General features: G+C 36.4%; 1 protein-coding gene across 1 annotated transcript in view; it reads right to left on the reverse strand.

Annotated features, from left to right (window-relative positions):
• LOC107558460 (serine/threonine-protein kinase D3-like) overlaps positions 1-13,281 on the reverse strand; it is a 96,078-nt gene that overhangs the window by 26,606 nt on the left and 56,191 nt on the right. Inside the window, exon 2 of the mRNA XM_016242124.1 lies at positions 10,913-11,051. Coding sequence (XP_016097610.1) covers positions 10,913-11,051 — 139 coding nt within the window. The remainder of the gene's footprint in view (positions 1-10,912; positions 11,052-13,281) is intronic.

Consider the following 13,281-nt stretch of genomic DNA (forward strand, 5'->3'; position numbering starts at 1 on the left):
ACTAAATCTTCACTCTGGGTGACTAAATGATGTCTAATATTAGCCAATGGCTAATCAATTCTCAGATTTTACTCGCCAGTGTGTGAGTTGGAGGCTAAGTATAAGTTTAGCACAGATATATTTTCACTCGCTGACTGAGCGCTTCAGAGTTTCACTCTCCATCAACTGATCTGTGATATTTTTCAGTTCATCTGAATGGATGCGCAGCGCACCTGTATTTAACGTACCGTAAACTCTAGTGTGAAAGCGCACGACTCGCCGTTGCTTTGTCTCACACACACGCAGAGAGAGAGAATTGACGCGCTACATGTAAACGATATTCTTTGTTGCGTTTTCCTGCCAAAATAACAGCATTCCTTTGGAATTCTTCAGCTTTTAAGAACTGCCACTTTCTTCAGTAGTGGGCAGAACTAATGCGCAAATGGCAATCTCATTGGCTGGCGCTCACCTATTATCGTCCCTGTTTTGATTTCAGCAAATCAGCGAACGCACACAACCTGCTTAATATTCATGAATCCAGCAGCTCATTAATCCTTAGTGCGTTTTATATTGTTCTTATGAATTCGTATCATTATCTTATCAGTATTTTTGTACGTTTTTTCCCCTATATATTTTTGTTGTATATATATATATATATATATATATATATATATATATATATATATATATATATATATATATATATATAGGGACACTTTTTGATGGGGGCTTGTGCTCCAGTACTGGTGAAAGACTAGAAACACACATACACCATTAAAATTTTCTTGTCAGTGAGTGAGTGAGAAAGCATCTGCCAAGTACATAAATGCACTGCTAAAATGAAAGTATATGGTCAGGAAACATTTGGTGCATGGCAAACAATGTGCAATCTATCATTTCTGAAAGAAAAAAAAAGAAAAAGAAGAAATAAACTGTGTCCTAGATTTCTGTCACTGTGTCACAGGTGGATGATTTTTCTTCAAATTATGAGCAACTAAAACGCAAAAGTGTTCCATTTTCTTCCATTTTCAAAAACTATAAATGCACACCCAGTTTTCGCTGAAGTTACTTAATAGAGTTCCTACCTTTTTCCCTCATTTTGTGGCATAAGAGCGAAACATTCAGTAAGGTCAGTCAGTGTGACACCCAACAAATTCCCAAACTATGTGACATCAATCTAATATAGCACCAAATTAACTTTGTTGTGAACATTCCCAGGATTTTGACGTAATGGAGGGAAGTGATCTGACATCAGGTCAAAAGTACTGAAGAGTACTTTAGAGTCACAATATTGGTTATGGCATGCTAAATTTGTATTTATTTATTTATTGCGGCTTGTAATTTTAAGAACCTGAATTTAAAAGAACAGTTATCAATTCAAGACTTGGAATATACAGTTTCAGGTTTTTACATTTATTGTATCTAAAAACTTGTTTAGCTCTCCAAAACTTAAATCTGGGATATAATTTGACTGTGAAGCACCTTTATGCTGCAAACACACAGAAGTGGTAAAAAACCACAAAGCTGTGTTTACAAAAACCTTTATTAGCAGGAAATAGTGAATTGCATGCTTGAAAGTTGACTGTTCGTTCTTGTGCACAGTCGATAGAACATGAGACATGCTCCCAAACACCTACAAATTTTCAAATCGACTGGTCTTTGGGTTGCCTGGAAGATTAGTTGTCTAATCCATCCAAAGGAAGTCCTGTATAATTTTGGTTTCAACTGACCCTGAACAGATACATTTCTTAGGAGACATTTACATCAGATTTGCTCTTGTGCTGAATTTTTGTGGTTGGTCAACTGAAACTTTCCGTGGCTTTGAATAGAAAATCTGATGTTTTACCAAGTGTATCTTCCAAATATTTTATTTGAAAAGAATGGTAATTTCCCCAGGTTTCTTTCAAGCAACTTAAACAATATGCTTATTTTTGGTAAAATCTGATTAAAAATTGGTTTTAACCAAGTTAATTTACAATGTAATGTGACCGTATATAAATTTGATTGTATAATTTGGATTATTTACTCTATGATTGCATTGCAAAATCTGGAATTTGGTCATGATTCAATTCAAAATAACTTTATGGAACAATTTACAAAAATTAAGAATTTAGTGTGAATTTTATCCAATAAAAAGTCATTAATTTGGATAATATCATGTTAGTTAAGTAGATCGTATTCAACACTATGAAAAACACTACGAAGAGTAGTGTTGGGGAGTCGACTCCAAAAGAGTTGATTCCTTGAGTCAACTCTGAATAGCCCTAGATTCGGAGTCGCCTCCAGTACAGGAATCGACTCTCGTTGTCGACTCTGTTGTTGTGTCCAAAACGGTCATTTATTGAATTCTGACATAATATTCAACCAGGGCTGTTCCTTGTGACTTTTCCCTCTGTAAAATTTGATATTAGCAACAGCTAAGTAATGACGATGTTCTACAATGAGGATTTCAAGGTAATGTCATCACTAAATTGGATTAATTTGGACAGTCATGCTGAAAATGTGTTGTTTTTAAATGGGGGAATTTAAGGCATTATGTCAGGGAGAAAAAATAAAGCGTGTACAAATCACTGCAATCTTGTTTTATTCCTGACCCTGTTGTGATGTAGTCTAGGTCTGGTTCTCAAACCCTTTTGTGGGTAAAATGGGTTTTTAAAATTTGGAACACTTACTTTCAGTGCTGCAACATACTAGTGCTGACTAGTACCCAAAATGCGCAAAAACAAAAAACACACACACAACAAAACACATCCTTTTACCTCATTTTTGGACTGTGAATCTCAAAATGTTGAAGATACAGAAAATTCTCTTTGAATGATTAAGAAGATGAGTCTTCAAGTTCGAGCAAACTGAGTATTACATTTCATAAATTCTCATGTATTTGATATTTTAGTCTTTGACAGCAATAAAGGTTTGATTTGGGGTTTTTTTTCTGACTCTTTGCTGTTTCAAAGTGTTGATTTTTGGCGAACTGCGTGGAATTCAATTTGACCCCAACACAGCTGTAGTCACCTGAATTTGTACAGCCTTTTAAAACACATCTACAGTATGTGTCGAAACTTTGCACATTACCCTAAATTAGAAAAAAAAAATCTGATTGAAATCTAATAAATTTTTTTATTTGGCGAGTAGCCATGTTATTAGCGGAATAATGTACAGTCAGCTGGTTATTATTGCAGACAGGAGGAATAGGACATTGACACAAAGCATATTACAGCCCATAAACTATAGTTACGTTTCATATAACTTAACTGTGATGCATAACATGTGATGAACAAATACTCATCACGAGTCAAGACGTGTTAAAGCACAGTTACAATTGCATTCTCCAAAAACTTTAATGTTATCCATCACTTAAGTCAATGGCAAATATATTTTATTACGCTACACTGTTCAAACTGGCAGAAGAATGCAGATGTTCCAGAAGTGTTAATGGATCCAAATGATTTTTTTTTCATGTCAATCTGCTTCTTTGAACAATGACGGTTCTTCAATTAACGCCATTAGAAGGCTGCATTTTCAAATGTGGTTTGTTTTGACCACGAGCTTGAAAAAAAAATGTATCCTCTGATGTTAGGATACAAACTAAAGGAACAAAGAATCTCAAACTTGATCAAATGAAACCGGGTAGGGAGAAAGAAAAAAAGTGCATTCCTTTTTGAACATCAAAGAGACAAAGTAGAACATTTGAGCTTGCAGTGAATCACATGGCTTTCAGCAGTCCAGAGCACTGGAACACAGGCTCATAATGAGCCATTCATGAAGACACTACATACATTATAACACAAGAGGAACCCGGCATCTCAAAACTCATCTATTAGTCTTCAGGGTAAAAATCCAAACATGGTTAATAAAGTCTAAACTCATACTCTTTTAGAAAGACTCCTTCAAAGTCCTCCTCGAAAACATTCAGTTTCAGGAGTTCCTCAAATAAAGTGCGATCTGTTCCACTGCTGAACTTGAAATCGAACCAAAATACACAGATAACAGTTTGAAACTCCACTTGAATACACAGCACAAGGACAGGACAGCAATGTCCAATGCAGCAGATCCCCACAACACACTATCTCAGACAAACGCTCAGAGTGACCGGCGTCCTGCTGTTCCCTGAACCAGATCTGCTCTCCACAACCCCTGCTTCTTCTCAGCAGAAGCACGACCATCACCTACTGCAACAAAAACAAGCTTTTGCCTTTGAGCTGAGAGCCAACAAAAAGATGCAGAGTGTTTTATTAGCACAGCCAATGGATACAAGGAAGAGAAAGACAAGACAATATTGAGGGTCAGTGTGTGAAAGCACATTAGTTTGTTTTGTCTAAACCAGAAGTTATCAACTAACAGACAGTGGTCCAGATTTGGACCCAAGACTGGCTCCATCCAAACCTTAAATCAGTTCAAAATATTAAACTATAAAACAAAGTCTTCCCATACTTTCCAATCGGGTACAGAAGTGGCATAAAAGTACACAAGATTGAGTGAATCAGCCTCATGTATCTGCCATCTGTCATAGTGTAAAGACAACTTTAGAGCAATGTCTGCTTGTTCATTTGCCAATTATTAATTAATTAATTTTATAATTTTAATTTTAATAATTTATGCATTAAGCAGACACTTTTATCCAAAGCGACTTGCAGTGCATTCAGGCTATACATTTTTTACCAGTATGCGTGTTCCCTGGGAATTGAACAATGCTCTACATATGAGCCACAGGAATATGTTATAATCTAATCCTGCATATATGCTGTACAAAAATATTTATTTTAAATCATTTGGGATTCTACTGAATTTATTATTATAATGACTTTATTATAAGTATAGAGCTCTACACTGTAAAAAGGATCATGATTTTAACAGTAAAATACTGTAAAAATGCTACAGTAAAAATCTGGTTAACAGTAAGTTTCTATATATGTGAATAACTGTATACATTTGATGTAATTTCAGGGTAAAATACTGTTAAAATGATAGTTTTTGGAAATGAAAAGGAACAAGTCATTGTATAATTTACAGTGAAAATTTGACATTCCCAGAATTCCCTGCAAGACGCTTCACATTTGAGGTTTTATTTCTGTTCAGGTTTTTTTTCTCCTCAGCTTGTGGAAAAGCTGTTTTTGATAAACTTTGATTCATCATGTGACTTTCTCATTTTTTTGGGTAGTTATCAGTGTATTACAGTGCTACAAAACAGATATTAATATTTCAACAGGTATATATATCAGTTAATGAAATAATTTTTTTTACTGTGAATCTGTAAAGTCTAAAATGTTTCTACCATAAGTTTACATTACAAATTTTTTTTTAAGAACCCCCAAGGTCATAGGCGCCGATTTATGTTTCTGCCGGTGTGTGCAAAAAACAAGCATTTTTAAACACATTTTCACCGCTCTTTCCACGAGTAAATGATAACCGGGATTATCGTTATCATACACATACGCAACAAATGCTAACATATTTAAACATTCTCATTACTCAGTAATTAATTATAATGGGTGTTAGTTTTTTTCTAGAGTAGGCTATACTCCGTTCGATGGTGCGTTTGATGAATTCACTACACAAAATGTATCTTGCGAAGTGAAATGCATCCAATTACCAACCAAATAATACGCACATTCTTTCAATGAGGGTTGCACTTCACTAAATAAAATTATTTAATAAATACCTGTTTACAAAAAGCACTTATTCGCGTGTACACAGGAAAAAGTTTGAGGGCGCACACATAATTTCTGAGGGAGTGCAGAGCCATGATCACTGGTTGGGTTGATCACTATATGTGAGAGCCAAGCCAAGAGATTCGTGCTGGCACCCTCTCGTATGATAATAATGCACTCTCAACATTTGTCATTAATAAATGTCGTTTTTAACATTGTTTACAAGTCAGTTTGGTGGTGTTTGTTTACACTAGTTTGTTTACAGAATCATGCAATGATGAACATGTAACGCATATAAGGTATACTTAATTTTATTTTTAAAGCACACAATAATGATGTGAAATGTGGAAGTTTTACATGTCTAAAGCATATAAAGTGAATAAACTAGTCTTCATCAGCTGACCCTTTTGCATAAATAATGAGAAACCATTAAAACTTTTATTTCACCCCTTCATTCAAGTGTTCGGTTCACACATGCGCAGATCAGCAGCTCATCAGTTCTTCGGTCAAAGTCTGAATTGTTTCCTCAGTTTAGTGACTGTTGGAGGAACGGGAGCGTTGCACGAGTTGGCAAAAACCAGCATCACAGCATCATATTCGCTAGCATTTTGGCTCATTTCGAGTCTGAGTGAATGTCAGGCGTCCAAAAGTGAGTTTGGAACTTGTTGATCCGTGCTGCTTGAGCCAATAACTGTTTCAGACGATTCAGTCGGATTTGGTGAACTGGTTAAATCTAGTTCAACAAAACGAACCGGTTCAAAAGAACGATTCGTTCGTGAACCGAGCATCACTCCAGACCGCTTGCCTGAAGGGGCGGTCACACTGCACTTTTCGTTTCATTGACTTCCATTCATACGCATGCGAATGCGACAGACCAGAAACGCATTTCGCTGCATTCTAAAGTTCAAGCTTGGTGAACTCTGGCCTGCGAATTCACATCACGTGATACCGTGTGACCAACGGCAAATCAATGCGTCACAGCATCAGAATCAGAATGAGCTTTATTGCCAGGTATGTTTACACATACGAGGAATTTGTTTTCGTGACAGAAGCTTCCACAGTGTAACAGAATGACAGTGACAGAACAAAAAACACAGATAATAAAAATAAAAATAGTAAAAAAGTAAATAAGGAATAAAAATATATAAATTGGCAATTGTGTGTGCATGTATATTACAATAGACAGGTTTTTTTGTATGTACAGGTACTGTATATTATGTGCCCTCTCATTGATGTAAAAACATGTCCCGCCGCCGCGCGATTTCCCTGTTGATTCTGCGTCGCGGTCCACTCTGAACAGCTGAAAACCCGGCAGACTCAACGCGCTGTCCGGAATGGCGTCTTTCAGCCAGGTTTCCGTGAAACACAGAGCAGCAGAGTTAGAAAAATCCTTATTTGTCTGGGAGAGCAGAAGGAGTTCGTCTGTTTTGTTGGGTAGAGAGCGGAGGTTCGCCAGATGGATGCTAGGTGAAATATCGGGTGGTGTGTATTTCCTAATGTCCAGCAATTCGTCTCTAGTGAAACTGATTGCAGGGAAAAACTAAAGACATGACAAACTAACAAAAACATAAAAACAACTGCGGAGCACGCCACGGAGGCAGCCATCAGCGTCGGCGCCATCTTGTAATTTGTACCTCCTATCTAAATTAAAAGAACATACATTTAAAACTGCAGTGCTGCAGGAAAGTGTAGATTGTATGTTTTTACATTTTAGATGCATTGTAATTTGTTACGTGTTGAATATAGGTTTTTAATAAGACTCTGCACAGCATGACGTCAATACGTAAATATATGAGTAAATTCTGAGTAATTTGTGCACAAAACAGACCTTCCCGAAAACTCTCCTCCGGATTCACAAACTCTTCGTAAACGTCCAATTTGATAGTTAAACATGTGTATGTTAATTAATTCCAATCATTCGTAATGGGGCGCTTGTGCACGCTCATTCACAATTAGCATAATCCCCGCCTATAAATGACAGCTACGCAAATTGCGTGTCCAGGAACGCAGTGGAATATTCTGGTCTACTTTATCAGGTTTGGCTCCAGTATATTGCATAAATGCAAAAAAGACTAGGCCATATGCCTAACAATAAATATTCAATAATGTATTTATTATTTAGCCAGCTGAAAAAATGTCAGGTGCTCTTCTTAAAACAACCAGCTGGTGGCGCATGAGAGCGCTTTGGTGGCACAGCGTTTTTTCAGCTGAGACGCTTTAGTTGCTATGGTATGGAATATTAATGGCGGCAACGTATTAGCCTACTAGTATCTCATTTTTAAGAATTTTACTAAATATAATAAAGCAGTAACCAGTAATATTGACTTCTCCATCGTTGTAGGCAGTCGTTGTACAAGTAGGATGGTTAGGTATTTGTCACGACTCCAGCCCCTCCTCTATTTACAGCTGGGTAAATAGTGACAGTGACGAGCGCTGCGCGCTAATTTACAATTATCAACTCAGCTGCAAAAAAATAAAATCAATTAATCAATAAATTAAAAATTCAAAAATAAAAAAATTCAAAAAGAGGGCAAGGGCAAATGAACTTTTTATTACTATTTATTATGGCAGTGCATCAAAATTAAGTTTCATCAGTTTGCCAAAAAGAACACAGAACGTTTTACGCACCATTTAGACATGGTAGGGAGCAGGTGTACATTTCTTTCGTATCAACTAACATTTTTTTATTTATTTATATATATTTTTTTTTAGAAAAATAAAATCAATTAATCAATAAATTAAAAATTCAAAAATAAAAAAATTCAAAAAGAGGGCAAGGGCAAATGAACTTTTTATTACTATTTATTATGGCAGTGCATCAAAATTAAGTTTCATCAGTTTGCCAAAAAGAACACAGAACGTTTTACGCACCATTTAGACATGGTAGGGAGCAGGTGTACATTTCTTTCGTATCAACTAACATTTTTTTATTTATTTATATATATTTTTTTTAAGAATTATTTTTGGCGTTTTATGCCTTTTATTTAGATAGGACAGTAGGTCGACAGGAAAGCGAAGTGGGTGCGAGAGAGAGGGGGGTGGGTTCGGGAAAGGTCCACGAGCCGGGACTCAAACTCTGGTCGCCCGAAGCGCAAAGGCGCTACACATGTCGGCGTGCTGCCCACGAGGTCATCAGCGCTGACTCAACTAACATTTTGAAAATACGAAAATGTCTAAATATTGAAAATTTTCATGAATTCGAAAGTTTACGTCAGAATGGCTTTACGAACCATTTACACAAAAATTTGTTCTGCTCGTGTTTCGTGAATGAGGCCCAATGTGTTCAGAGCACAATAAAGTCCCAATGTGTTCAGGTTCAATAACCTCAGGAAAACTTTCATGAATAAGGATCTGAGTTCTGGGAAAGCACTTGGGACTTTAGACGGAACAATCCAGAATACTGGCTTGGAATCAATCATGCATATTGTGTTGATTTCCAGTGCCGGACACTTGAATGTGTGTGTTTGCCATTGAGTGAGGAGGATGTGAAGAGCAGGTGTGCTGTACAGCTCCCATGTGAACACACCAACGACAGGAAGATCAGTCTTCATAGTGAAGGCCTACACAGGATGTACAAACCATTCTGCACGGGAACAAAGATGAGCTCAAACCCTAAGTGTTAGGGCCTTACTGCACTAAGTGACAGCAGAACTGAATAGTTCGCGATGCAACATATTTATTACATAAATGTATCTGACAAAGTCACTTGTTCTTGTCAAGTAAACAGAACCCTTAAGCCATAAATCTTTCAACACATGGCTCTGTACATTGAGCATGTGGTGAAATTAGAAAAATTGATCGTGATAGCGGCCTCAAGGGAATTGACCTGCCTGTGTTCACAGGCATTTGAAGGGAAACCACCTGAAGTTCACAATGACTAGATTAACGGGCCCCTCCATCTGGTACACATGTGCCACCCGACTACAATCTAATTACAGACTTAAACTGATCTGTTCCGTATTGCAGAGATGCTAGCAATATACGGCCATCAGTGTAACCAGCTGCAAAGCTATAAGTGATTGCATAATTTAAAGAACATAAACTACAGTCAAGATGACCTGAAGCTCCTGTATTGTAGCTGCATGGTTCTTTATTTGTCATCCCTAAATGGAAATTTTAAATGGTATTTTTATTCACAGTACCCTTTACAAGGTTACAAAAAATGTCACCATTCTGCTGCTTCTGATAAAACATCTTGTTAGTTAATATCGACCCAATATTGTCCATACACACTAATTTGGGGTTGGTAAGATTTTTTTACATTTTTAAATGAAATCTCTTATGCTCACCAAGGCTGCATTTATTTGATCAAAAATACAGTAAAACTACAATAATGTGAAATATTATTATTTTTTAAATTATATTTAAATATATTATAAAGCACAGTTTATTCCTGTGATGCGCAGCTGAATTTTCAGTATCATTACTACAGTCTTCAGTGTCACATGATCCTTCAGAACTCATCCAATATGCTGATTTGCTGCTCAAGAAAGTTGTATCTGTGTTGAAAACAGCTGTTCTGCTTTACATTTTTGTGGAAACTGTGATTTTTTTCCCCAGGATTTTTTAATAAATAGAAGTAAAAAAAACACCCAGCCCCAGCCTTAGCCTAGTTTTGCCTCGCCTTGTCTGTTTTCTCCGGTTTTGATCTTCGCCTGTTTTCCTGGATTTCTCCCTTTAGCCTTGCCCCTGTGACTCTGTCTGCCAATCGTCGACCCACGCTAGCCCTAGGATTATTCTTGTGTTTTGCCCGCCATATACCTGTCTGCCTTTATCTGACCCCTGCCTGTTTCATGACCACGTCTCTGTCTTTTCCAAAATAAAGCTTGCATATGGATCCGCACGTCTCACGTCTTGTCAGGCCCGTTACAATGTCTTAATGATTATTACTAAAAATGAATGTTTTGTTGTGAAAATTACTATTTTGATCAAATTAATGCGTTCTTGCTGAATATAAGTATTAATTTCTTTCAAAAAAACTCACTGAACCCAATGGCTGAATGGTTGTGTATAATTAATAAAATACATGAGTTAGTTTATGAGAACAGTAATGGTGATGGTGTTGTTTTAATGTCTTACTTTTTCCCGTACAATGCATTGTCTACACTATAAAAAATGCTGGGTTGTTTTAACCCAATTTTGGGACAAATATGGACTAACCCAACTGTTGGGTTAAATTTTGGTTACATTTTTAAATTAACTTTTTAACCCAACAGTTGGGTTAATCCATATTTGACCCAAAAGTGAGTGTATATATTAATAAAGCCACAGCTAGCACAACTCACCGGACAGGACAACCTCAATCAGATCTCCCTCATGGATATCCTCTGCCGATGTTAGCCGCTGGAGGATGTTGTCTGAGTTCAGATCATGGCGGAAGAGCAAGATCTTATCGTACAAGCCAAAGAATCCACATTCTGGGAACTGAGGAGGAGAGGATGGGATTTGTTATTAATAATGAAATCTAACATCAAAAGAGTTTCTTTTCTTGATCAGTAACTTTGCATAAATACAAAGGAACTAAGTATTTCATATTTACAATTTCATATTTAGAAGTTTCATATTCATTAATGACTTGAGATTTCTCACGTCTAATATAGTTATTCTATAAATAAAGGATTAATGTGTAGTCAACAAAATGCATCCAAAATGCAAATGTATCCTGTTTATTTTAAAGCTATTCAAAAGTTAAAGCTTCTATTTACATGTAAAAAAATTTGAAAGCTGTTGAAAACGGCAATAATATTATATACAATACAACGTATATACAACGTCTTTCTCTATTGTAAGTTCTCTCTTTAAGATAGACAGACAGACCGAGAGAGAGAGAGAGAGAGAGAGTTCTAAAAATGAGAGAGTATAAAATGCTAAAAGTATGGACAGCACTGAATTATTGCTTACACAAAAGTACACATTGGCACACATGACCATTCAGAATAAAGTATTCCAGAGATCCATATAATAATGTGTGATGAATCCTAATTCCTGTGCTCGAGCCAAAGGCAGCATGACAAGAGAAAGACACAGAGAGAAACATCCAGGCCCTGTTTTTCAGCAATGGCTCGCCTCTAAGGAGATTACTAAAGCTGGGAGGCATGCGGAGCAGAGCAGAGTCTGGAATAACATCTGTTGAAATCAAACCCACAGTGATGAGTCACACTACTGTTCTCCACTTCCTCCTGCACAGTTCTTCTCCACGTGGAAGAAATGCCAAACACCAAAAGAAAATTACTTGCAAGACAGAGGGCCCCCATTACACTTGCTCATATGTCTTTTTTTTTCTTCGCATTTTTAACATGCCTAAATATATCCATAAAAAGAGCAAAATATTTGCACACAAAGCAAGCAGTGTCTCTATAATCAAATACACTGTAAAAATATTCAAAGTTGTAAATTAAACTTTTTATAAGAAAACACTATTTCAATTTTGGAACTTCAGAGAAGTTTAATTCAGTGTGTTACTCTTTCTTTGACATTATGAGTGCAATTTACTAGCAATTTCTGAGTGAAGATTGTTTCAAGGTAAATTCTAAACCTCTTTTTTTCCACAGTGTACAACTCCATTATGGTTAGGAATTCGGGCAATTGACTTTGTATGTCAGTTGGAACTAGTTAATTTAGTAAACCAAGTTAAGAGGAAAGAATAAACATTCCAAAATGAAACAGTCCCACAGTCAGAGGTGAGAAGTCCTGTCAGGATATGATCACAGCCAATTCTGAGGTATTTCCTCTTATCAAGAATCACCAAACACCCTCCCATTCAGACTGGAGGCAGAATATTTCACCCTGACATGTCTCTGGTGTACTCTGGAATCTCTGGGATCTACATCAGGTTTTTGTTTTTCAGACTAAAGGGTCATTGGGAGTATATAGAGAAAGAGTCACTGAATATGTAAAGTTGAGTCAATTCATATTTATTTGTATAACGTTACACAATACACATTGCTTCAAATCTGCTCTACAGGAGATCACAATGTTGATGTTAATAGTACAATAACATAGGGCTGAACGATATAGCTAAAAATATATCAACAATATATTTTTCATATCGTTCGGTATCGATAATTATTGACATTTTTTATAACCTTTTTTAAAACAGAGCAAAAGAAAAAAGTGTTTAAATTTAACCACTGTATTTTTAATTTTCCCACTTTGAGACAAACAACAAATATATTTATATACAGTATATATGTTGTTTTTTTTTACAGTCAAACACAAAATAAAATTCTCCTTTCTTATGTTTTATATGCAGATTAAATAAGTCTTAAAGGGGTCCTATTATGCTCTTTTACAAAGTCTTGATTTTGTTTTGAGGGTGTACTAGAACAGGCTCTCATACTAGGTTGTTCGAAAAACACATTATTTTTCACATATTTTACATTATTACAACACCTCTCTCCCCAGTCTGGCATGAACGGCTCGAATAGTTCCTATATCAAATGAAGGCCCGCTTTCTGAAATACGAAATGTGCTGTGATTGGTTAGCTGGGCCAGTGTGTGCTGTGATTGGTTAGCTGGGCCAATGTGTGTTGTGATTGGCACCACTCAGCGCCTGGTCGGGAAATGACATGCCCCTTACCACTGCAGCTTCAGTGTAAATATCAAATCATTTTGAGCGCGATTTAAACCCAGATGATTGTAACCACTCTAAGTT

Source organism: Sinocyclocheilus grahami, unplaced genomic scaffold (genome assembly GCF_001515645.1).
Source record: "Sinocyclocheilus grahami isolate Dianchi unplaced genomic scaffold, SAMN03320097.WGS_v1.1 scaffold646.1, whole genome shotgun sequence".
In the NCBI taxonomy this organism is placed as follows: domain Eukaryota; kingdom Metazoa; phylum Chordata; class Actinopteri; order Cypriniformes; family Cyprinidae; genus Sinocyclocheilus; species Sinocyclocheilus grahami.